The sequence below is a fragment of the Colossoma macropomum genome, unplaced genomic scaffold, assembly GCF_904425465.1.
Source record: "Colossoma macropomum unplaced genomic scaffold, Colossoma_macropomum, whole genome shotgun sequence".
In the NCBI taxonomy this organism is placed as follows: domain Eukaryota; kingdom Metazoa; phylum Chordata; class Actinopteri; order Characiformes; family Serrasalmidae; genus Colossoma; species Colossoma macropomum.
The window spans coordinates 20,340,254-20,366,808 of record NW_023494808.1 but is presented as its reverse complement, the minus strand read 5'-3'; the positions used below and the strand labels follow the sequence as shown (position 1 = coordinate 20,366,808).

At 37.5% G+C, this 26,555-nt stretch overlaps 1 protein-coding gene across 2 annotated transcripts in view; it reads right to left on the bottom strand.

Moving 5' to 3' along the window:
- Positions 1-25,667, bottom strand: part of cracdlb (cracd like b) — a 30,233-nt gene extending 4,566 nt beyond the window's left edge. The window contains exons 1-9 of one of the 2 annotated variants that reach the window (XM_036557392.1): positions 25,607-25,667; positions 13,229-13,426; positions 5,913-5,977; positions 5,485-5,641; positions 4,485-4,617; positions 3,974-4,135; positions 3,805-3,873; positions 3,441-3,665; positions 190-1,495 (exon numbers count right to left, since the gene is read on the bottom strand). In XM_036557392.1, coding sequence (XP_036413285.1) covers positions 190-1,495; positions 3,441-3,665; positions 3,805-3,873; positions 3,974-4,135; positions 4,485-4,617; positions 5,485-5,641; positions 5,913-5,961 — 2,101 coding nt within the window. In that variant the 5' untranslated portion in view covers positions 5,962-5,977; positions 13,229-13,426; positions 25,607-25,667. Of the gene's footprint in view, positions 1-189; positions 1,496-3,440; positions 3,666-3,804; positions 3,874-3,973; positions 4,136-4,484; positions 4,618-5,484; positions 5,642-5,912; positions 5,978-13,228; positions 13,427-25,606 lie in introns of those variants that run through there. The other variant, XM_036557393.1, reaches the window with a different exon arrangement.
- Between the last annotated feature and the right edge of the window lie 888 nt (positions 25,668-26,555).

The window sequence follows — 26,555 nt, the reverse complement described above, 5'->3', positions numbered from 1 at the left end:
AGCTTGTACTTCATTTTCACTGGAACTTAAATAAAAGAAGAATGATCTCTGATTTTGCACAGTTCTGTACATCTTGAGATCTGTGCAATTTTCAAAATATTGGAAGCAACTCAACTTGAACAAGCTTGCAATTCATTGACTGCCACAAATAATGCTGATAGCACCTTACTGAAGTAATGCAACAGTTACCTGTATCTACACATGGCTCTTGTTGTGGGTCAGAGTTCTGTGGTGTAGTTTTTGGGAGAACATTTGATTTACTCTCTTTAATGACTTCTTCCATGTCCCTGGAAAACGGTTCCTTTCCAGTAAGTCCTTCAGAATCTCCTAGCTTCTGATGAGCATCAAGACTATGTCGCTTTGTTTTGTCCTCTGATTTAGCCATGTCTGATCGATACTTTAGCGAGAAAGAGGTGGTTCGGAGCTTAACCCCAAAAAGACCTCTGCTCTCTTCAGATTCTTCTTCTTTCCCACTCTTTTCATCTTCACTACCCACTCCTGTCTTGGAGATATTCTGCGGTATTACTTCCCTCCGCAAACTGCTTCTTTTATCTGGGATAGAAAGAGGGTTTCTGGGAACCTCACTGGTTTTTGCAGTCTCCACTTTTTCCACTCGAAGTTCCAGGTTCTGGCTGTTGGATGGGTTCTTCAGTAAGACTGTGTTAGCAGAGCTTTCTTCATCCTGCTTAGTCACAAGCTCACCAGATATTGTCTTGGAACGATATTTTGCGGATGCAATCGAAAACCGGAACGAGCTGGGTCTCTGTGCTTTATCATCTTCCTGTGAAGAATTATCCAGGCCTTCAAATGGTGCTGGATTCTTGCTGTTTGACTCAGGAAGTTCAGTCTCTTTTTCAGCTTCTTTAGGCTTTGTATTGGATATTTTGTCCAAAGCTGGCTTTTTGGTGCGTGGTGCAGGAATAGGATAGGGTCTAGTGAAGGGTTCTGAAGATCTTGAAACATCTACATTGGTTGGCTTTCTCAGTGGCTCTATCTGATCCACAATACCAAGTTCCACTTTCTCACTTGTTGCAACATTACAATCAGTCACTGTATTTGAAACCATCCCTGGAGAAGTGGACTGAGGTGACAAACTGGTATTGAGCTGATACCCTTCATTAGCTTCAACTACGATCTCTTTTGTATGTTGGTTATCAGCATTTAAAAGTTCTTTTTCAGAGTGTTGTAGGAAGGGCAGATTGGTCAGCATTCTGCCCTCCAGTTGGAATCGTTCACCAGACTTCAGCCCTTCATCATTCCTGGTTAGTGGTTCCACATCCATTGCCATGGACTCATGTTGGTCCTGTAAGGACAAACTAGAGGGATGTGAAACAGATACTGGAGAGGTGCGCTCCTCTTCTAGGTTTGTAACTTGAGATGAGTAGGACTGATGGTGGACAGTCTCTGTAGATGTCTCACTTTGTGGTTCCTCCTCTCTCTCTGAAAGAGGCTCGTCCAGACTGTTCATGCTGCTAGATCGAGTACGGTACACACCCTGTGACAAAAAAATAAACAAAGAAATTAATAATTGACAGAAAAATGTATATTCAAGTATGACTGCTGTTTAAAAAGCTCGACTTCTGTCTTTATTAAAGGGCCGACAAGCATATAATTATACATACAATACAAAACAAGCTATATAAAGCAGTTTAAAAATATGACTGTTTTATAAGAAAGACTTCTGTCAAAAATGCTGGCATTTCCAAAAAAGTTGGGATGCTGTGCAGAATGTAAATAAAAACAGAAAACAATGATGTGCAAATTGTTTAAACCCCATATTATATAATTATATAACTGAAAATAGTACAAAGACAACATGTCAAACTGAGAAATTGTATTGGTTTTTTTTTTAAATATATGCCCACTTAGAATTTGATGCAGCAACACGTTTCAAAAAGCTGGGACAGGGGCATGTTTATCACTGTGCTACATCACTTCTTCTTTTAACAAAACTCTGTAAGCGTTTGGGAACTGAGGAGACCAACTGCTGTAGTTCTGCAAGTGAAATGTTTCATATAGCATTTCAGCTGCTCAACAGTTCAGGGTTTGTCATATTTTTGTTTCATAATGCGCCAAAGGTAATCAGTGGTGACCGGTCTGGACTGAAGATAGGCCAGTTTAGCATTTGGACTCTTTTACTACGGAGCCGTGCTGTTTTAATACATGCAGAATGTGGTTTGACATTGTCTTGCTGAAATAATCAAGGTCTTCCCTGAAAAAGACGTTGTCTGGATGGCAGTACATGTTGCTCCAAAATATATAAGTATATATTGTTCAGCATTAATAGTACCTTCAGAGACGTGCAAGTCACCTATGCCATGTGCCCTAATGCAACCCCATACCTCACTGGCTTTTGAACTGTGTCAGGCCCAGAGAAGGTGGCAGTTTTTTATACCCAATCATGTTACTGGCCTGCTCCTAATTAACCTAATTAGTTGTGAGATGTTCCAGTGTAGCATTATATAACTTTACCAGTCTTTTGATGTAACTGTCCCAACTTTTTTTCAAACATGTTGGAATCAAAACATATATTTATAAATGTTTTATAAAAATACATAAAGCATATATTTTTCAAAAAACAATAAAAAAAACAATAAAGTTTCAACATTTGATATATTGTCTCTGTACTATGTAGTCTCGTTTTATTTACAGTTTGCACAGTGTCTCAACTAGAGGGAGTCCAAGAGAATATAACTAGCCTAGTTCTCTCTTAAAACAAAGTACAAGTATTGCCACAATTACTGAGGAAAGCTGCTGCAAAAATAATCACAGGTCATGAGATCCTGGCAGGTCTGCATTACTAAAGCTACTGGTTATTTGTTATTTTGTGCACACTGTTGCTTCTACATGCATCGTGGCTTTTTGTTGCAGAGATGTCACGGTTTGCGCTGCACATCACTAAAAGGTTATACTCACTACAAGCACAGAATCATACAGTCCCTAAACAATTTGGACGCACTGAGTGCAGTTAAGGATTTTACAATATCGCAAGGTTTCCAAAAGCGGTCTGCACAGAGCTCAAGTTTAGCTCATACTACTAGCCGAAAATAAACATTTATTTTGAAAGAGAAAGTCAAAATAATCACTTATTTTCTTGTGATGTGTTATTTCAAAACACATCACAATGTTCTTGTTATGTTCTTGTCGTTATTTTGACTTCTTAGTTCAAAATCTTGAGAAAACAAGTCATTATTTTGACCGAATGAGTCACTGTTTCAACCAGATTAAGAGAAAGACATTTTTTTTTCTCCTACCTAGTGGAAGCGAGCTTTCATATAAAAAGCTTGTGATCATAGGAGATTATGTTGTGCAGGTCAGGTGTTAAGAAGTTGTGCCTGTGTTCATTTGCATGGAAGGTATTAGCAGCTAACTCACTACATTGCACCTCCACCAGTGCACTGTGTCTGTAGACACTGCTCTCTTAAGCTAGAAATTCTTACTGCTGGCTGTTTCCTTCCCTTGGTGCTGGCTCGTTGATTCCTGGGCTTAATGGACATGCGGTGACGAGCGGCTGAATTGTCTAAGCAGGAGACATGATGAGCAGGGCTACTGAAATCCACCCCAGCAGGAGTTGAGGGTATATCTGTAGGTGATGAGATGACTGCCTGCGGAGACAGTCGAGAGACCGGCGAGAGAGGCCTTGATGGGGGCTGTGAGGAACCACCCTGAGATTCAAGTAAAGGTATTTTGTTATATTAAGGAGGATATGTAATTGTTTCATTATGAAACACTCTAATATTTACTACAGGCACATTCCAGCAATGGAGTATTTAGACTGAGGTTACCCATGGGATGTGGCATTACCTGCTCTTCCTCTTCACTGCCTGTTCCTGCCAAACTTAATGAACTGAGATGTTTTGTTGCCTCAGGATCCTGTGAAGGATGCAGATTTCAGTAGGGGTTACTGATAGTAATCAAACTGCAAAAACACTTTTAATCATGTTTTAGCTGGACATTGAGCAGTTTCCTCTACCTTATAGGATGCTCCTTGCGTGGCTACCTCTTGGAAAGACATTTCAGGAGGACTGCAGGGTAAGCCATCATCTTCAGACATTGTTCCTGAGTCTTCAATGCGCTTTCCAGGAATCAAGAAGGGAGGAGGGCCCAGTCGCATGTTCTGTTGCTGTAGCTTCACCTGTCAAGAGTTGAAGACAGTTTATTCGCTTTCTAGGTTACATTTACATTCTACGCAAATCATCTTACTAAAGTTCTCCTCTAGAAGCTGGTGCTATTGATATGCTTGAAACGTTAGCAAATACAGCTAATAGCAACAACCAGTGTCACCATTGCTAAGACAACATTCATAGCCTATACACACCATAAAAAGAATAATGACTCCTGATAAAGCCCCGACCTACGAGATAAGATTACAGACTTTTGAATGTATGAGTAATGCTTGTGAATAGAATCATATAGACAGGGTGGAGCTGAGTGTAGGTCAGCGTTTTTTTATTCAGACAACTGCTTTGAGACTGCTGCCTCACCTGCAGTGCTTTAATCTTGCTGTGCACATTCTCCTGTGAGAGGACCCTTTTGGGCTCTGAGGACTGAGACTGATCAGCCAGGAAAATGCTGTCATGGGACAGTGCCCTAGAACTTAATGTCCCTTGTGGGTACCTGAAACATTAGATAAAGAGCACATGGACATGAAAAGACTAGGGTTCAGCCAATATGTCATTTGTGTGTATGTATATATGTCAACATTTTAGCCTTTTCCAATATGTTAAACTTAGCAAATAAATGCAAGCTGCACAGAAAAATCGGCAAAGTTTTGTAGACATTGTAGACAATGTGTCCCCATCACTTTTTTCAACAAAGCATGCAAAATCTTTGCACATGTAAATATTGGGGGCTGGCTGTTCTGAGATGTTTTTCTCCACTATTTTGCTATTGAAGAAGGAAACCAGATAGCCAACAGCGCTTCTAGAAAGCTGAACATCACATCTGTATTTATTAGCCTCTATATGAGTGGTACATCAGTGGATTTCTTTATGATGCATTTGCTTAATGCATGATGGGTACTGTAATGAGAGAGCATTTTTGAACGAAAAGAAGATACAGAACACAGAATATTACATGCTGAATCAATATTACATAACATTAAATGCTAGTTTTTGTGTTGTATCACAGCAGACCCTAATAAGAACTGCAATTAGAATAGAACAAAGTGGTTTATTATTAACTGATTCTATATTCAAAGTCCCAGTCAACAAAAGAATATACAACTTTATGCAAAATAGACTACCGTATTTAATTACTAAAGTAAGTGACCCTGAGAAAAAAGCTTAAGGTGTCTTTTTGAAGCCTGCCTTTAACATAGTGGATAATGCACATGCCATCTATCATTCCTGTGAAACATTTATTTTTATTTATCTAAACACAATGCATCCATTAGTAATACCAGTTTCACTATTTTAAATGCTTGTCAACTGTTGTAAGTGACAAATCCAACAGATTTGTTTGAACAGTAAGTTATCTACTCACTGACAGTCATCTTCTGAGTCGTCTTCTCCTCTCCTGACCCCCTGTGCAGTAACATCACTGGTGGACTTGCTCTGCTTCATCTGGCCTTCAGTCTCCTTTTTCTTCAGACGGCCAAACAGTCGCGTCTTCAGGAACTTGAACCGTGACTTCTTCCTCCCTAATGAACACAGATGACAGATATGCTGTTTCATTTGGACTGTTTAGGATTTTCAGGCATGTTGCTAAAACTGATGCTTAACTTAGTCATCAAAGTCATACCTGAAGCTGTTTCACATATCATTTTTTTTGCTTTGGTGTACAGAATACAACACCAAACGCACCACAGTGTGACAAAACTAGTGACATTCTAATATGATGAACAACTAGTCATAATATTTCTAATTAGTATGGCTAAACAACATGTTAGAAATGACAGCAGAGCCTCTGACCTGTTAGCTCTTCTGTATTTCCGTCCACCTCCCCTGGGCTGGACTCCATGGTTTCGTCTGAAGACCTGTATTGTGAGGCATATTGTTAAAGGGGAATTGTGTGTATATATAGGAACATGCAGGGCGTTGTCAGTCCCCTAAGCAAATTTATTTTTTTAGATTTACCACCATTTACTATCATCAACTTGATACACAAACTCAGAGGACATATGTAGGTTCACTGGTTGTTTTGGATAGTACATGAAATGGCTATAGTTCCAGTGTAGATATTAAAACCCCTAAACATTTATTGTTCCAGCAGTGTATTGCTTTTGCATTAATGCCATGTCTCTATTGTGGAAGAGGACAACACATACCACAACAAATATTCATCTATGTATTCATCTACAGCATGTAAACATGTTCATACTGTTATGACTTAATTGAAGATCTGATCACATTTTAGGTCAAACTTATGCAGAAATTCACATAATGCAAAAGGTTAATCCTTGGCCTAGTTTATGCTTTTAATATCTATAGGTGTCACTATCGAATTTACACAAAGTTGTATTTAAATCGATTTGTAAACAAAGTCATTCAGAGTGGTTTGATAAGAAATGATTCACTTTAGAGTAACTTACAGACTCTACTTACAGATTTCTTTCCATTGGTGGTAATAGGAACCAGGAGTCACGATGTCTATACAGCCATTTTATTTACCATGCAAAACCACTATTGAACTCACACTTGTCTTTTGAGTTTCTATAAGTAATGTTGATAATGCTGATTCCCACTCACTGGTAAGTCTGAAAAAAATAGCTTTTTTCTCGGTTCTATTTTCCTTATATTACCCTGCATGTATCTCTGCACTATTTTAGTCTAAAACTTTGTCTCAAAACTATCATAAACCAATGTCTCAGACACTAACATATTCATACACATTTTGTATAATAACTTCCTGTGAGGAGCTTTTAGAGACATTAAACTTATCAGACGTCTGGTTCCTATCACCACCAGTGTGAACAATTCTGTCTGTTTCTCTTTTAATTTGTGCTATTCAAAACTGTAGACAGACTTTGAGCTTGTCTATGCAAACGTCAGAAGGAAAGTGCTGTGCTGCTCAAAGACAGAACACATGGTTTTGATGGCTTTGGTGTAGTTTAACAATGTTGAATATTTATGCAACACCAATAAACTGCAATAAACATGACCTTACATCAGATAAATGAGATTGTAGTAAGTTAGAGCACTGTTATAGGTCTGTCTCAAATGGGTGACAGGAATATGACAACAGATTACAGCCCTACTGTAAAATCATAGGGTACACATGCTGGATATGGCAGGGAGTGCCTTTAGGGAGTGTCATCATATTCTAGCCAGGCTTGAACTCTATAGTTAAATCATTATCATTATCTGGTTATTGTGTAGCTACTGCAGTGAAGAATTCCTTGGAGTTTTAGTGCTGCCATACAGACAATAATAAAATGTCAGAGTGTTAATACATCGTAATAATTTCCTGTTGGTCCATTCATGACATTTTCACCAAATGTAAAGCCCAGAAAATTAAGTCAAAAAATAAATAATGACAAAAATGGAGCTACATGGTTTTGTTCTGAGAGCAACAATATACACCGACCATGTCTATTTTATTAGATCTACTCACCATATAGGTGCACTTTGTAGTTCTACAATTACAGACTGTAGTCCATCTGTTTCTCTGCATACTTTGTTAGCCCCCTTTTACCCTGTTCTTCAAAGGTCAGGGCCACCACAAGAGCAGGTACTATTTGGGTGGTGGATCATTCTCAGCACTGCAGACACACTGCTGTGGTGTTAGTGTGTGTTGTGCTGGTCTGAGTGGATCAGACTCAGCAGTGCTGCTGGAGTTTTTAAACACTGTGTCCACTCACTGTCCACTCTATTAGACACTCCTACCTTGTCAGTCCACCTTGTAGATATATAGTCAGAGACGATAGCTCATCCGTTGTTTTGCACAGTTTGTGTTGGTCATCCTTTGGTCCTCCACAGGACGCTGCCCACAGCATGTTGCTGGATGGATATTTTTGGTTCTGGACTATTCGCAGTCCAGCAGTGACACTTACAATTCCAGCAGCACTGCTGTGTCTAATCCACTCATACCAGCGAAACACACACTAACACATACCACCAGTAATGCAAGGACGCGTGTTTAATGAAGTGGCCAGTCAGAGTAGATGGTGGGCCACCACAACCTGTCAGAACAGCTCCAGGGCACACTGGTATAGACCTGGTGACTGTGACGGCCGTAGTACATGATTTACACCACTTTCATACTCGTCAAACCATTCTGTGACCCCTCATGCCCTGTGGATGTGGACCTTTTCCTCTTGCTATCTTAATTCAACCCTAAGGTCATCTAGGTCTGCACTGCACTTTTATATATGCCACAGAGTATTGTAGGATGTAAGTTGCTTGATCGGTATCATGCAGTACACCTGTTTGGTTGACATAATTAGAAAACACCAGCTGCCCTTTACATTATGTTGAAATTTCATGATGAATGGACTGCTAACACTTATTATGAATCCTGTATTTTGCAAGACCTTAACCCCTTACGTGGTCATGGACCCACCGACAGGCCCAAAGATTTATTACACACTTCTATAAACTAATAGTTCAACTCGTTTACATGTGAAATGAGGTTTTCAGGGTGTCTTATAAATGTTGAGGAAATTTCATTGAATTACATAACACTTTATAGAGCATTATAAGTGCTCTTTACTGTCTTCAAGTGATGTGAGATAATCATGTGCAAACTGTGTGGTGTGGGAAAGTCATTCCACAGTTCATAGTTCATGCCATCGAGGGGTCTGTCTTGCACACTAAGCATCAACCGTGAGTATACTGCTCTGCTCCAGTGCAGGTAAGCTTGAATTAGCAAAACTAGCTCAAAACCACTGCTAACGTTAGCTATGTCCCAAAAAGTGTTGTTATCTACCGGCTAACAGAAAGCAGTTTCTGTGCTGCTAACGATTTAGCTTTGATTACTAACTGCTAACAGTCTAGCACCTGAAGCAAACCTAGCTTAGCAATGTAGCTACCACTTAGCTAAAATAAACTATCAAATTCACACTACCTATAAAAGTCATGATAAAAGTCTTGCTTTTTTAAAAAACAAATTCTCAAAAAAAATTCTTTTTTAGTTGGAGGCTTAAGTGATTATACATCTTGGATGTACTCCTTTGTCTGCTGTGATGCAGAAAATATACCAGAACCTTGTTATATTCTGTTATAGTGCATTACAACATTCATGTTTACTATATTCTATATTCAGATATTGTGATGTGTTATGAAATCTGATATCATAAAGTTGTATACTCTTATTTTATAAAGTATTAAGCCCTATAACTTCTTATAAGCAAATATACAAGCTTATACCAGGTGTTATAAGGTATCATGTACGCCATTTAACACGTTGTGAATACAGAATTTATAGGAAGTGTAACCAATTTTTTTTCCGTCTCCTGCAAAGTGACTTTTTTGGAGATATGAGGTTTGTTTTGATATGTTTCTTCACAGTATGTTTCTCTTTCCTATGTCACGCGTGTATATATTGACATCAAGAGGCCATTCTACTCATTTATGCTGAACTCATTTTAATACAGCATATGCTTGAATTGCTTGATTGTACTCTTTCATTCTCATGTGGTTTGTGTGCTATGTCTGTAGCCTCCCATAATACAAACAGCTCTGTGTCTGGGGATAAAAGGTTGTTTAATGGAGACAGAGCCACCTGATGCGGGTGCAGCGTTGACTTTTGCCCAGGCAAAGGCACCGGTTGCCTAGTGATACACTCCGCTGGGATGACGTGACGTGACATTAAATAAGTAAGAGACGTGGTTAGCTGTGTGTGATCAGTGCTGCGACCTAGGAAACACAGACTCTGCCTAAATTCATGAATCCGTTAAACACAAACACATACATTTACACGTTTAGGTTTTTTTCTGTGCAGAGATATCCAGAAAATGGCAAAGCTCTTAACACACATTTTCTCTAAACGGCAGGTGCTCCTGGAGGCCTACATGTGAAAAAACAACAAACAGCCCTTTATCGTCGCTGAAACTTTATCCTGAACTAGGGAGGCTCTCAAAGAGCAAATGCAGGTATTTAGTGTGTGTGTGTGTGTGTGTGTGTGTGTGTGTGTGTGTGTGTGTGTGTTTGTTTTAATACATTTTCAGGGCAAAAATGTTCTGACTTTGTTGGAAAACCGGAAGAAAAACCAGGTCAACCTACAAGACTTTTGTAAGCGCTTTTTTTCAAAAGCTAGATGTTTCTTTTTGTTTCTTTTCACAGCTTACCTACGTTATACTTATTTAGGTCCCTCAGTTGAACCATGCCAATTTTTCTTCAATAATGTTGATGAAATAAATTCAATATATTTAACAGAGACGCGTATGATTCACAGCACTGCAAACTGGACTTTCATTTTGTGAGCAAGCAACATTTATAACGGTGTTTTTATTATATGCTATATATTATTTATTTATTATTTTCTATATGCTATTTTTATTGTGGCAGATGTACACGATTTTTTACTATAAAGAAAGCTGCAGTTGTGCTGTTTGTATTATCGCAGCACTGGGGTCTTTGTAGAGAAGTGTGAACTGTTCTCACTCCTCCCCTTTCGGTCCTCATTGCTCACTAGCAGCTCAACACAGAGTCACAACATTTCACACCCAGAGAAACTACAGTGTCCTAGTTAGTCTGATAACAGAGTTAACAGGGAAATACAGGTCTTTTTCTATTCTGCCAGTGAAATGGCCACTAGGTAACCTGCACAAGTAAAAAGATGACCCATTTCTTTCTGGTTAGTCAGATTACAATTAGGGTTGCTTGTTACAAATAGCTACTTACATATATGTAGTACGTATTGGTAATACAGAACTGTGCAAATGTCTTAAACTGAACTTCATCTCAAGGTTTGAATTGAAGCAAAATAATGCTGTTCTTAATGATTTTGTTTCATTCAAAGTATTTTTTGAGTTGATTAAAAGCAGTTAAACCCTTTATTACAACATAAAGTAATTTTTTAAGTTGAACTCAATAAACATTTTTTACAGTGTAGGCATCTGAGAAAATAGTGGGGAAAACAATTTATCATGGCAGTAAAGATTAATTTGTTAAAAAAATAGCGCAAATACAAATGAACAAGTAAACAATCCAAAAGATACATTAAACTTAAATTTAAATATAAGATCATTGCACAGTACCGTATGTATGTTCTGACACTGTATAAAAGAAGTTTGTGAGTGTGCCTGTGTGCACGTACTCTATTACCAATGAATAAGGGAAAGAACTCCAGGTCCACACCTGTCGTAACTATTGTTTGCTCCCTTTTTAACCTAAAAACCTGATATTAGGGGATTCTCACAAGGCTTTTTCAATCCTGCCTGCAACAAATCACTGTACATTATTGTCTGAATAGACAAAGAAAACAGTTAACAGCACACAATAGGCTCTTCATTCAAACGACAGATCAAAACAGTTAAACTAACACACTCTATACCAATTCCAAACTTCTAAGACTGTATTATACTGATTCCACTATGGTTTGCTTTCAGAGAGCTAAGCTGGTGAATTAAAGTCAATTTGCACAAAATGCAGCCAAAGGTAGCCCTGACCATGAGCCACAGTCTTTGTTCTGGTTTTATCATAGCAGCATTCAGTTTGTGAATGTAAAGGCCGATCACATGCAGGGGTGGAAAGATTACTAAAAATTCCTACTGAAAACTAGTGAAAATTACAGGCCACCTAAACTAACCTTGAACATTGCAAAAAAAAAAACAGCTAGCAGACACTCACAACAGAATAAAAACAACAACTTTAACTTTAATAAAGAGCTTTTTTAAACTGCTTTTTCATTTTTAAAAGACACAATAAAAAGAAAGGAAAAGACAGTGGTAGCTACTTAGGTAAGAATAGCTAGCCAACCAGGTAACTGCTTCCTCAGGCTGGAAGTCTGGTAGTAAAAGTTATAAAAGTGTTTTTTAAACACTAAAACTGTTATTGGAAATTGAAACTCACATACTACACTTAATTCTACTCTAAGAAAATGTGCTTAAGGACTGTAATGAAAGTAGATTTAATATTTTAGGTTATGCCTCTGCAAATGACAGATAAATAATATAAATTAAGAGTGACCACATTATAAAACCATTTGCAATAAACTGAAGGAACAGACCAACAACATAAAATCTTGTTACATAACTTGCATTGACAGTTAAGGTTTTTTCCTTCTCCTGTAAAGTTACTTTTGAACACACATTTTTTTTCAGTTAATTTTCTCCCCAATTTAGTCTTTTTGTGAACTTCATCCACTAGCTAGGTCTCCCCCAATCAATCGATGGTCGATGACCATCCTACCCTCAGTTGAACTATTTTTTTTTTTTAAATAACGAGATGGAGAGCATTGGCCCTATCATCAGGAGATCATGAGTTCAATCCCTGGTGATGCACAGCCATCTGTGGCCAGGAGTCCAAAAGAGCACAATTGGCCTCGCTCTCTCGGGAAGGGTATGATGCTCCCCCATACCTCAGCATAATGCTAGCCAGTGCAGGCATCTGTTAGCTAACATAACAGAAATGGCGGTTGGTGTTCCTTTTGTCTCGGCACAGCCGTCTTTGTGGAGCCATCTTCTGCTCGCTAGCAGCTCAACACAGTCGCAACATTTCACACACAGAGAGCCATCAGTGTTCTCGTTAACCTGACACTCCCACTGGCTAACATCGAGAGACGAGAGGAGAGGGGGACCATCCTTCCCACCCAGAGAGAGCAAGGCTAACTGTGCTCTCTCGAATTCCTGCCCACAGATAGCTGTGGCACTGCCACATATAGGGATCATACCTTCTGACTTTAACCCCTTAAATGGTCAGGACCCACTGGTGGGGTCCAAAGTTTTACTACGCACCTCTATGACTAATAATAACTCAGCCAGTTTGCAACGTAGTCCATATAGTAACTGAATAATAAACCTTAGTCTGTAATAAGCTTTAATTAGGTTAGTACAGTATGCCAGTAATTCATTTATTAAAATATAATTATCTTCAGAACATGATCATCATAGTGTCTTCCTTGCTATGAACAGCAGGTTTTTACTAAATTGTGTTTGTTTGATAGTTTTCCTTTCTATGCCGTTGTACCAAGCTAATCTTTTGACACAGAGGTGGTTTAAACATTAAGTTGCAAAAGGTCAAAGAAAACAGGCTCATTTGTACAAAAACATTTGGAAAGCTCGGTGCCCCCAAATTTCTGATAGACAGAGCAGGTAAAGGTTTGCACATGCATGACGTAAACTCACCGGCAGGTTAAAATGCGGCTTCAGTCTCTCTCTTTCTCTCTCCTGACGGCTGCTGTGGTTTCTTCTTTGTCACTTGTTTGCCTGCGTCTCTCTGAGGAGAACACTGCGCCCACAAACACACACTCACACACACATGTGCACAAACACACACACACACACACTAGGATCCACTGCTCAAAGCCATTACATCACCAACACCTGCAAACAAAAAGGGAAGGAAAAGGAAGTGAGTGTGAATGCGTCTCTGAGACAGAACAGAGGGCAATGGGGGGGCAAGAGAGGAAAACATAATGAATACACATGAAACATATACAACATATTATATAATGTATAACATATAAATGGTTACCAAATCTGTGAACTACTTAGAGACCCTAAAGCAGCATGCATAACTCATGCATTAATAATGCTATTCCTCATTGTGGTTCTGCTGCAGTTGAGCACATGTATGTGTGTGAAACAGAAATTACAGAACCCCTGCGGTCACTAGTTTTTAATAACCATTTATTAGCTTTTTAAAATTCCTTTAAATCTCAGTCTTATTTTCAGTTATTAATCTTATGACTTTTTATTTGGTAACTACTATGAATTATTCAGTAACTACTATAAATCATTCAGTGTGAATAATTCAGTAGGTGCCATCAATTTTTCAATAACTACTACAAATTATTCACTAAGTACTATGAATTATTCAGTGTCTACTTGTCTACTATCAATTATTCAGTAACTATTATAAATTATTCGGTAACTACTACAAATTATTCACTAACTACTATGAATTATTTAGTGTTTATTTGTCTACAATCAATAATTCAGCAACTATTAGGTAACTGTTTTGAATGATTCAGTGTCTACTATCAATTATTTAGTAACTATTTCACATTATTCAGTAGCTACTACAAATAATTCACCACCCGTTCTCAATTATGCAGTAACTACTATGAATTACACAGTAGCTATTATAAATTATTCTGTAACTTCTATGAATTACTATGTAACTACTAAGAATTACTCTAAAATTATTATGAATTAATTTGTATATATTATGAATTACAATGTAACTTCTAAGAATTATTCTGTAACTATCCTGAATTATGCTGTATTATGAATTACTATGTAACTATTATGACTTACTCAGTAACTACCATGAAACTAATATGTAAGTCTAGTTATGAGCGTGAGGAACTGAAATGTGGGCCACATAAAGACCATTGCAGTTTAAGGCATTCAGGTAGGTTTTACAGTATCCTTACAACAATATCATAATGAGAAATAATAAATATACTGCATACACCTAAAATGCTGCCACTAGCCACAATATCATTGTTTTGCATAAACTGCTGCACAAACTTATAAATCTTGATTTGTTTTGAATAGAATCATTAGCTGTTTGCCTTCTGCATCTCTCCTGGCCCTTCTCACTTTGTTTAATCCCATCCACCCTCTCGCATTCAAATGAACCTGAACCCACACTAAAACACTGGGAAGCCTCTTTGACACATGCTTACCTGGCATTTTCTGCCAAAAGTCCATCTTTAACACAGATACTGCAGCATATGTTCTTCTTCACAGTTAATAATTCTGAGAATAAGTAACTTTTCTGACTGTGTTAAAGTAAACCCGGCCAAATACAGCTTGAGAGAGTCAAGGTAAAGGATTACAATCACTCCCTGTTCACAAGCGTAGTGTAAGTGCATTTAACCAGCCTGTGAGGGGTTCAACACTGAAAAAAGTAATGCAGTGAACTCACTTAATTCAAATGTGAACACCAGTTTGATGAAATGAAATCTAATACATCAACACAAACTTAGTTTTCAGTTGACCTACAATAATTGTGTAATATATGTTATTTAAATCAATCATATCTAATTTGAATCAGGTAAAAGTGCACCATGTTTTCCAGTAAAGTGGACAGTGGATCTTAAGAGTTTAAAGAGTTAAGCTCCAAACTAGTTTCTTTTCTAGACAGAAATGCCTTTGAGAAACAAGGAGTTGAACTTTTCAACATTCTGGCAGAGTACAGAGGACTGTGCACTGCTCCCATTCAGTGCCAACCACACACACACACACACACACACACACACAGAATAACAAAGATATGTCCTCCTCAGTTTCACTGCTTAAACATAAGGCAATCCGTTAGATCCTTCACTTAACAGGCCAAAAATAAATGTTAATCTGTAAACAAATTGTGATAAAATAAATTTAAGTGTGAATCTGGTTATCAATGAACACTGCACAGTTTCATTACAACAATATCTATTTGCTGTGCATGGCATTTATTATCTTCAAGTCTATTTTTACAGATAACAGTATGTCAAACAGTGTCAGAAATAATCCCATAAACGTATATGAGAAGGCCCATATTACTCATTTTCCTTACATTTTTTTCCCCCCTGTGATCTAGTTATAATATTTGTATGGTTTTATGTACCAAAGACAGTCATAATTCCATTTTACATGACCATTTTCCAAACTTTCCTTATTTATTATTTAGAATTAAATAAGCTGTATCTTTAAGACTGATATATGTAAATGAGCTCTGTTCTGACTGACTGCCCTGTATTGCACCTCATTCAACTTCATCATGAGTAGGCGGGGCGGCCAGGTATCCAATAATCCTGTTTTTCTCTTCTCTAACCTGAAATATGCAAAATTTGAGACTCTTCTTTGACTTTAGCCTCCTTTTAAATCTGCTTTTGGAAAAAAACATGTATGTCCATGTCTAATGTAACGCCTCTCTTCACTCTCTTTGTGTTTAGTATGGAGAGGGTCATGCGGGGGGGCTGATGGACACTGCAAATGCTGTAATGTAAACTTTAAAAGTCACAGTACTGCTAAAGGAATAAATCTGAGATGGAGAAAAATCATCTGGCATTGAAACATTGCGTTTAAGCTCCTAAGGCCTACCAATAACTGTGCCTGTGGGTCAGGCTGAATTGCTGTAGGGTGTATAAGCAGATATATGTAAATGTGGAGACACAGAAATTAATTTGACAATGGCTGTTTTTTCAGCTTAGCTTCCATAGATGGACGGTATGGACTGGGCAAAAAAAGTGAGGAAAAGCTTTTTTATGATAAGTCTCTTTTAACAAATCAGTTTGAAGGAAGTGTGTGATGATTTAAATGCATTTCAAGATTTCCAGTGCAAAACTAAAGAAACAAACACCAGACACCAAACACGTCTTGGCTGTTCACCTACTGAGTCTCGCAATAAATTCAGAAGTCCTTCCTTCTTTCCTGAGCAGTTCAGTATATGGAATTTCAAATTCAGAGCTCATTGCTTTAAGTAGGAGGTGTTTCCCTGTTGTATGTATTTGCATGATTTTGTGGCCCAACCGTCTCTGCATGATCAGGTTGTTAACTGCTATGCAAATTTCCGCTACTACAGTTAAGGGTTCCCTGTAGATTAGCTAGTGTGTCTCTGAGCCTTCCTGGAGTGCTAATCAGCTGGGCTTTTCTGCACTTTTGGTACATTATGTCATGATTCAAAGCAGCACAGAGCATCACAACTCTGAAAACAGCTGATGAATGAGATATTCCTTTAAATCTAAACTTTACCTGTCAGGCTATTAACTCAATTTAGTTCAAAATTCACAGAAGCAAGTTTCACAGAAGCAAGTTCACACAAACTAGTGAATGCTAACATGCCTGTTTGTAGTCAGTGTAGCTATGTCTCAAATGCATTCTACCATATATCAAGAATTTGAAATTTAAACAAAGTTACAAAACAGAAAAAAGATATTTGATTATTTAAAGAAGCACAAAGCTCATTTATATTCTTATGAAGTGTCTTCATAGACATTTTAATGGGTTTGTCTAAAATAGCACAGATATTTTGAGTCTAAAAGCACAGGTACACTATATGTCCAAAAGTGTCCAGACACCGTTTGTATTCGTTTCACTATGTACTTGTATATAGCTGAAATGACAATAAAGCCTCTTGAACTTGAACCCATTACTGACACAGGTGTTCAACTGCGCACACACAGCTTGTATAATCTCCACAGAAAAGCCCTGCCTGTAGAATGGGACACTTTGGAGCATGAGTATAAGATCACTATGCCAAGCGTCAACTAGAGGGGTATAAAGCCCCCCAGCACTGGGCTGTGGAGCAGTGGAACTGTGTTCTCTGGAGTGATGGAGCTCCATCCAATAGCTTTGGGATGAGTTGGAATGGAGTTTGTGATCTAGAACTGATCATCCAACATCAGTACCTGACCTTACTAATGCTCTTGTGGCTGAATGCACTAAAATCCTCACAGCAATGTTCCAACAACTAGTGTAGAGCCTTCCCAGAAGAGTAGAAGCTGTTACTGCAGCAAAGGGGGACAAATTCCCTATAATAACCTTGATTTCAGAAGAAACACTAGAGGAGCAGGAGTCTACAAACTTTTGGAGACCCAGCACTGCACAATATATCAAACGTTCAGTGCTTTCTTAGTACTACAACATGCTATACTAGTCTAAATAATGATGCCTTCAACTGTTTATTAAAACGCAATAGCAGTACTTTGACATATTCTGCTAATTCTGCTAAGGCAATCAAAATACATAAGCTAATTTGATATGGACGGGCAGATGTGTCCATTAAGAGTTTTACTGCATAATATAGTGCATAATTTGTGCTTCAAGAAACAATCCAAATAAGGGATAACCTATTTTCTATTTGTTTTAAATACAGTGTGATGTTAAGCTATTTTGTAGTTTAAACTGTCTTCTCATTGTTAATCTTGCGAACATGTTGAATGAGACTACAATTACATTATATAGTTGCTTATTTGATTTACTTAACATTGGACATAAGTGGTTAAAAAAGCTTTAAGAAACAGAATATTTGTCTCTGCTCTCTGCTTTTTTTGCCATAGTATTGTTTCGGTACGGAGCACTGCGAGCACTTGGTTTCAGTATCAAAGTCAAAATTTTGAAATTTAGTCCAGCAGTGAGTGGTGTACTGCTGTCCGTGCTCTAAAATACCTGAGTCATCTAGTAAAATCCCCCAAAATTAGCTAAAGAAAAGTAGAACCGAGAAGGCACTCAGTCGTGCAGAGCTGTGGGTGTCTTGGACTGCGGCTGGACCACCACTGCACAGAGTCGATCACGAGGTCAGTCACACTGCTCTGGCGTTTAGTGTACAAGGAAATTCCTCCCTGACTCATCAATTAAACATTTACAGGAAGATCTGCGCACTTGTTGATAACAGCTGTCACACGACTTTCAGCCTTTGTGGACTACAACTATGAACACAGCTGATGAATGAGGTGTTTCTTTAAATCATATTTTTCCTGTCTAGCTATCAACCCAAAGTCGGTTCAAAATTCAGTTGTGCAGTGGCAAGTTTACACAAACTAGTGAATGCTAACATGCCTGATCGTAGTCAGTGCGGCTATTTTTCAAATGCAATCTAACTTATATTAAGTTACAAAACGAATCATTTTGAATGTCAAACCTGCTACGGAGTATTTGCAGTCATTGTAAAAATTCCTTAATGTTCCGTCAAAAAAACGGAGCATGGATAGAGCCATCAACCGGGTGCAATATCAGGTTCAGCTCAGTTTTTTCAGTACTTGCCAGATCAACTTTAGTGTAGTTTTGTTCCAGCCAGTCTGTAAAGCATTTTACAGACCCTCTCGTTTGCCAAACTGAACGCTTGCAATGCAAAACAGTGAATGTGGTATTTTTTGTAAAAATCACATAAGCATGGTATGGCATTGTCTGATGCCCTGTATTTAAAATAAAGGAGTCACTAAATTGTAAATAAAGCACAGTTTGGCTTTTTAATGTTAAAGGTTGTACAACGTTAAATGGCTGTATAACTGATAATCCAAAAAAGGGTGGAATGGTTAATATTTGATTTTTTGTTGGAGGGGCTCAGTTGTTCTACCATCACAGCTGCTGACTGAAAAGCTTGTTAGAGGCAATGACAGGTTTAGAATTTGACACAGACTCAGACCACATGGGCTGCAAGTGAAATATTAGCTAATGTAACCATTTTCTGTTTTTGTATGTGCTGAATTAGAAAATTAGTAATGATTAGCTGCAGTGTAACGTGAGCTGTTACTACAGTTACTATAAAAACAACATGCAGTAACAATATAGGCAGAATGCTCCTTAACCAATCAGAATGTGTCATCAGAAGTAACATTTGCATACTAACAAACTGCACTGCAGAGCTGAGAAAATGTTCATTATTTTGTATTTTATTATTTTGTATTTTGTTGCTGCTTTCTTTTGCTTCACAACAAACCTTTGCAGGCCTTATTAGGTATTAATTTTTGCCTTACACAACAGAATGTAATCCAAAATGTTCTAAAATGTCACTTCACTGTTTTGTTTTTTAGACTGCGTCTGCTGTTCTGAATGCTCTAATTCAGGTGCTGCTTTACATTGAGGAAATGCTATGTGCACAGGGAAGAAAGGCTGTGGCCTGCTCATTCACTGTAAAAGCCTGAGTTCACTCTTTGGCACGTTAATCCCTTAACAGGCTCAGATTTCACTGACAGACACAGCTGTTTGATCAATGTGTGTTCTAGTCAAAATAAGCAAATGAAATACAGTCATATACATTTTCTGATATACTATTTCATACAACGAAATTCAAGTATGCTAGGCATGCAAAATATTTTGTTGATCATTATTATGTTATTACCTTTCCAAAACGGATACTGCGGAAGGCAGTAATATGTAAATGGGTACTTGACCCAATACCAGTGTTATTTATGGTGTGCTGTGACCGTTCACAGTTACAGATGAGCATTTCTGTTGGTGTTTGGATGAATCAAGTTATCCATGTAATCCAATTAAAGTAAATTATTTTGGTTGAGCCATATCATTAACATCTGCCTTTATTATAGGGACCTTAAATTGTTTTCAGGAGACTTGCTTTTAGTTTTTCAGAGAAATCTGCAGGGATATTTTTTCACACTTCCAAAGTTCAGTCTTAGAGGTTGGTTACATTTTCTACTTACTTTCTACTTCAGTAGAAAACAACAAATTTAGACTATTCAAACCAAAAGCAGATCTAACATAAAGATCTGTGTCTTTATGGTAAAAGGGAAAAAACAGTGTAACTGTAATGGACCTTAATGTTATTTTTTATTGGTCCGTTCATCATGAATTGTTCTTACAATGTAAAGGGCAGCTAGCATTTTTTAAAAGCTGTAAAAACAAGCAAACAAATAAATAAATAAATAAAATCAGCTGCAATATTTTCATATGACAGATACAATATCTATCAGATACAATATGTATAATAATGTGCTAGTAGTGCTAAGGCCTATAATGTCCATCTGAATAATGACAGGATGTTTTAAACAGTTAATTCTTTTTTCCGTTAACTGTTGCCTGGAGCTCGATTTTGTTTGGAAGCGATTAGGCGATTAGGCCGGCTCGATCATTAACAGCATTTTTACAGACACATGCACTGTACCTCAGCGATCCTCAGACTTCTTGCTAAACGACCTTTGGATAGTTATTATCTACAGTTTGTCTCAGTCAGCTCTCTCCCTCCCTCAGTAACAAACACAGCACTCCTGTCATTAAATAAGCCTGATAATGATGACTTTACCTATCCTTCCGGCTTCTTCTTTAAAGAACATCCGTGTTTAACTTAAGGTTGAGCAACTAGTACTTGGAATGCCTTCACCACAAAAGCTGAAATGACCTATGCTCTAAAATACTATTTGGAAATGTAAACTCTTTTTAGCTATATATTATATATGTAAATGTATTTTGAGAAGTTTTTCGTCTAATGTATTTTTTTCTATAAAATTAAAATATAACTATGTATATTTGTCCTACTGGGCTTATACAGAATTCTAAGCTTAAATCAATAAATAACTGCAATATAAAATGTACTGGCACGTGTACTCAGGTATGTAGTTTGTTAATGTCATTTGCAATGACACACCAACAAATGCGCATGTTCACACATTAGTAAACATAGTAAACACACATTTAATTTTCAGACAGAATTTTGATTTCAGATAGAAAATTTGATTTGTAATATTAGTAGGCATTTCACTTTAACAACAATTCTGATTGGAAACACCCACATTTTTGGATGAAACTACCAAATAATGAACTGTAACGAAGATAAAGCTGGAGTATCTGATTCTGTACTGTGTAAATAACCCTCATAGAAAACAATAAGGCCATGAGAAAAAACATTAAAAAATGAGTGCAGCCACACTTGATGAACCTAAATGCCTCAAATACAGAGCAATGTACAATGTAGTCAAAGTATGTTTGCCTTCTGCCTTAACACAATCTTTCACAGGATCCTCTGCCACATATACATAGAACAGAATGTACTTCCTAATCCTATAATAAGTCCAATAAACATGAACAAATGTACACATTCAATACTCACAGCAGACTATATTAAAGATATTGGCCTGACTCAATTGAGACTGTCTTGCATAAGGACCAACAGTACTACCTGTTCAAACACACAGTTCACAGCCTTTAAACCTGAATCTAACTGGGCGAGGTGCTGCAGGCTTCAGGACAATAAGACTCCGGCTCATAACAGCATTCAAACACACATCACCGCAACTGCACTCTTCAAACACATGATGTTTGTCATGTAAACATGCTTAATCTAAGGGTTTAGTCTGCGTTAGATTAGGACAGTCTTTAGGCCAGTCTAGCCCTGCTCTATGCTTTGAGTTAGTTACTTTCTTTTGTAGCTAACATTACCAAGTTGGACAAGCTTGGCAAACAGCTCATGATAAACTGTAGTGCACAGCTCATTGTTGATTAAATAGCTGAATATCTAAATAGATATATAGTTTAACATTTTATTAATTTGAAAAAGCAGTAAAAACTCAGACACTATAATTAAGAGTAAACCTCTAGGAAATCCCTGTATCTATAATAGCTAAATACCCAAACACATTAATACTCTAAATGAAGATATTTCTTTTCAGCTTTGTAAAAACTTTGGTTGGAAACTAAGGGTTAAAATCTTGAAACACACAATGGAAAAAGTGTCCTAGCAATTTTTTCTCCCTGTGGTATCTAGAGTGATGCTCTTCCATTGGTTAGGAGCTGGACAGTCAGGAGCTGGACAGAACTTCTTACACATCAGATTAACCACCAGTACAATTAGGAATTGAGAGTGGAATCAACTGATCGCGTTTACAATAGGTGGGACCAATTTTGTGGGAAAAAGCAAGCGGCCTTCTGGAACTCCTAGATATGTCAGTGACTGTGAATAGGAGCTGCAGTCTAATAAAGTTTCAGTCATTGTTAAAAATGGAAAACAGGCCTGTCACAGTAGTTACATAATCACTAAATTGTAATTATTTGAGATGATTGCATTTATTTAAGCTGACTGCAACCATTTTTCACAGTTGCTAGATTTTGGTGTCACATTACGCTGCAACAAACAGAATGTGAATTGGGTGTGTTGGGTTGAGGCAAATACACAGGAATAAAACAAAGCAGTAAATGCATTCATTGGGACATCAAGGAACCTATGAAACAACTTCGAACTTTGTGCTTTAACATGTTTAGAGGACAGTGCTGAGTAATGTTTGTTTATCAAGTGTTTTTAGCATGCATGCTAATAGAATGTCTATTGTATATTAATATGCAAACAATGAACAAGAAAAGACAATTAAATTGTTAATCACAATTATTTATATGACTCGTTATTATTTATATAACTCAAACCATTCCCTGATCTTTTCGAGACTGTTTTTTTAGCATCTGAAGGTGGCCTTGTTCTCAGATGAGCTCTTCCCACGTCCCCTTATCTTCCACATCAACTCTGTTCTGTTTCGACTGCATACAGAATCAAAGCTGCTTCCAACCACTGTCTCTCCGGAGCAATCTCCGTACAGAGCTTTCGGAGAAGGGGTCAATGTCCAGGACTTTGGCTACTTTGAATGGCAAAGCCACAGTCAAATTTTGCGGACGATTTGCTGGACACAGATAAAACTTAATCACGCGCTGTGATAATGTAAAAGAACCCGAGTCTAGGTGTAATCTGTGTCTGTCACAACGCCTGCTCTGGTCTTTAACACATTAACCGACGGGCTTATTATTATTAGTTATTATTCAGTAACTAATATAAATTATTCAGGTTTTGTAGTTATGAGAGTAAGGAATTCACATAATCCACAAATGGGCCGCTGCACTTTAAGAGGCTAGCTTGAGCTGAATGAGGAAATCTACACATAAATGTATATAAAATTAGTACAACTTGCTGAAAACAGGCTGTGCACTACTTCTCATATATTTCTATTCACGTCATCCTAAATAATGTCTGAAGGCAGTGCATCTCACACAAACCCACACTGTGTTTTAAGAGGCGCTGCCACGGCCCAGCTGTGAGCCATGTTTGCATTTACATCATCAACTCAGTAAAGTGATTTGTTTATCCACATCTCTCTCTCTTTCTCACTTTGAATAAAGGGAAAAAAATATTTTTGTTGGAACAGACAGAATCTGTTTTTTTTTAAATATATTTTGATTTAATTAGGCAATTTAACCTAAGGCTTGACTCATTTTTTTAATAGTCAATCACCATTAGACCATTGCAATCACCATTGGACCAATAGATTTTTAATAGTCAATCACCATTGGACCATTGCAGAAAACTCATTCTTACGTTTCATATTACTTACAAACTAACATGCAAAGCAGTGAAGTACAAGATGCAAGATAATTGTCTTCCATCTGTGATTTAAAGGTTCAAAATTAAAGACGTCTCCATAGGAAATAACACAGATAAGCCCTGCTTTGAGCTGCTTTTTCATCTTCCCAGATGCAAGTCTCCTTCATCCTCACAGCAGTTTTTTCAATGAGTGCACTTTTATCTTTGTCTCAGGAAAAGAAGTACAGCCCTAATACATACAAGCTCTGAGCACAGTATTTTTTGTGTCCACGTTAACTTTTTAAGCAGAGTATCTGATATAAAGCTTTTTCAGCAAGTATCCAAGTTTATGCACAGTATCTGAATTTATGCTTTTTACCACAGCATCTTAGTTTTAATATTAAATATAGGATTTGAATTTATGCTATGTAGTACCTGTAATATACGTAACATAGTATCTAAACGTTTGCTTTTCAGTATAGCATCTGAGTTTAAATATTCAATACAGTATCTGAAATTGTGCTTTTTCATACACTAAGTTGAAATATTTAATATAGTATCTGAAAAAATGCCTTTTAGTATATTATCTAAGTATATAACTTTCATTAATACAGTATCTGAGTTTACGTCTTTAATGTGGTATCTGATTTTACGTCTTTAACGCGGCATCTGAGTTTACATCTTTAATGCGGCATCTGAGTTTACGTCTTTAATGCGGTATCTGATTTTACGTCTTTAACGCGGCATCTGAGTTTACGTCTTTAACGCGGCATCTGAGTTAACGTCTTTAACGCGGCATCTGAGTTTACGTCTTTAATGTGGTATCTGAGTTTACGTCTTTAATGCGATATCTGACTTTATGTCTTTAATGCGGTATCTGAGTTTATGTCTTTAATGTGGTATCTGAGTTTACGTATTTAATCCGGTATCTGAGTTTGCGTCTTTAGTGTAGTATCTAAGTTTATTTTTAATATCTGAGTTTACGTCTTTAATGTAGTATCAAAGTTTAGTATCTGAGTTTTTATGTATACATTAAAACGATAACTGTGCCGTATGGTCTCATTTTGTCTTGTATTATAAATCCAGCACACCCCTTTGTTTTATAGCGGTGCGCTTTTGCCCCTCCCTAAAAGCCCAAACTCGTCTGATTTATTTGGTCTAATTTATTTTAGTTCTTTTCTTTATATGTTTAGTAGTTTTCATTTGGTTTTGAACGTGCACTCATAGATGATCTTATTTATTTTTATTTATTATATCATATTCTTTTTTAATACATTTTTAATTTATTTTCCAGTTGAATTATAATGTTCAAGTAAATCCACTGTTAAAAATATATATATTTTTTAAAAGTTCAACAAATGCATGATGTTTCCAAAGTCAATGACTAATCGTGTTAAATAATCGTCATCTCAATACAGACCAAAAAATATCGCGATTATGATTTTTGCCATAATCAAACAGCCCTACTGTTTAGTGCACTGTTTTCCAGTGTAAGTAGAAAACCTCCTGTAAGTGCAGAGAACAGCCTTTATAGCTGAGCCGAGGCTCCGGCCGGAGATCCCCATGGACGACGCTGCTAGTTTGGTCCTTCAACAGAAGCTGATATGGGGTTTCAGCGCTGAGATGTCGTCGTTTGAACTAAAGTGCGCAAACAGTTTCCCCAGTCAACAACGCGAACGTATATCGTCGTGAGTATATCGTCGTCTCCGTTAACAGATATGAACTGTGAAATGAAAGCTCTGTCAGATAAATGAGTGAAGATCAGCCGTTCTTACCTGAGCAGCTGAACACTCCTCCGCTCAGCCGTTAGTAATGAGCAGGCGCGCGAGGACACTGTCCTGCTGTCTCTGCCGCGCGCCACAGCGCCACGCCCCCTCACGAACTCTGAATGATCGTTGGTCAAAAACCGGCGCCTTGAAACGTCACATAGCCCCGCCCTCCACAACAACAGTTGTCAGGTGTGCTGTTCTCCACCGTTGTTATGAGATGAGCTGTGAACATAACGGCTGTAAAAACATCTCAGAGGAGACCTTTAAGTGAGTCCTCAAAGTACTTAAAGGACTATCCACAGAGGCTGATTGTTGACAAACTGCCTGATACTATGAAACTATTATTCTTTAGGATTATGTTCAGGTTTTGGGTTGAAGTTAAGGTTAGAGTTGGCTTTAGGTTCAGGATTAAATTAATCTATTTATCTACAATTACATTTATATACAGAATCTATTACATTCTACCTAAAGTTCACGGCAGGGCACCTTAGCACAAAGATTAGGCTATTTATAAATGGTAGAGCGAGCATCACACTGAACACGCTCTCTCCTAGTTAAAGAGAAATGTTTCCCAATAGTGAACAAAGTCGTTCAAAGGGATCCGATATGAAATGGTACACTGTAGAGAAACTTACAGTGGTGGTGACAGTACCCAGGGTTTGTGATGTCTACAACACAAATATAGCCATTTTAGTGCTTATATGGAATGTTCACAGTAGTAAAACAGTGGTAAATCTGAAAAAAATCATTTATTTGGGGACTGTTTTGCCTCACATCACCCTGCATGTATCACTCTGCCATGAATGGAAAAAAAAAAAATCTAAATTTTATCTCAAAACAGTTGTAAAACAGTGTTTTGAGCATCAGGTAGCATATTCATAAAGATTTCTTGTAATAGCTTTCTGTGATGTCTGGCTTCCAACACCACCACTTTGAACATTCTCACTTTGTACAT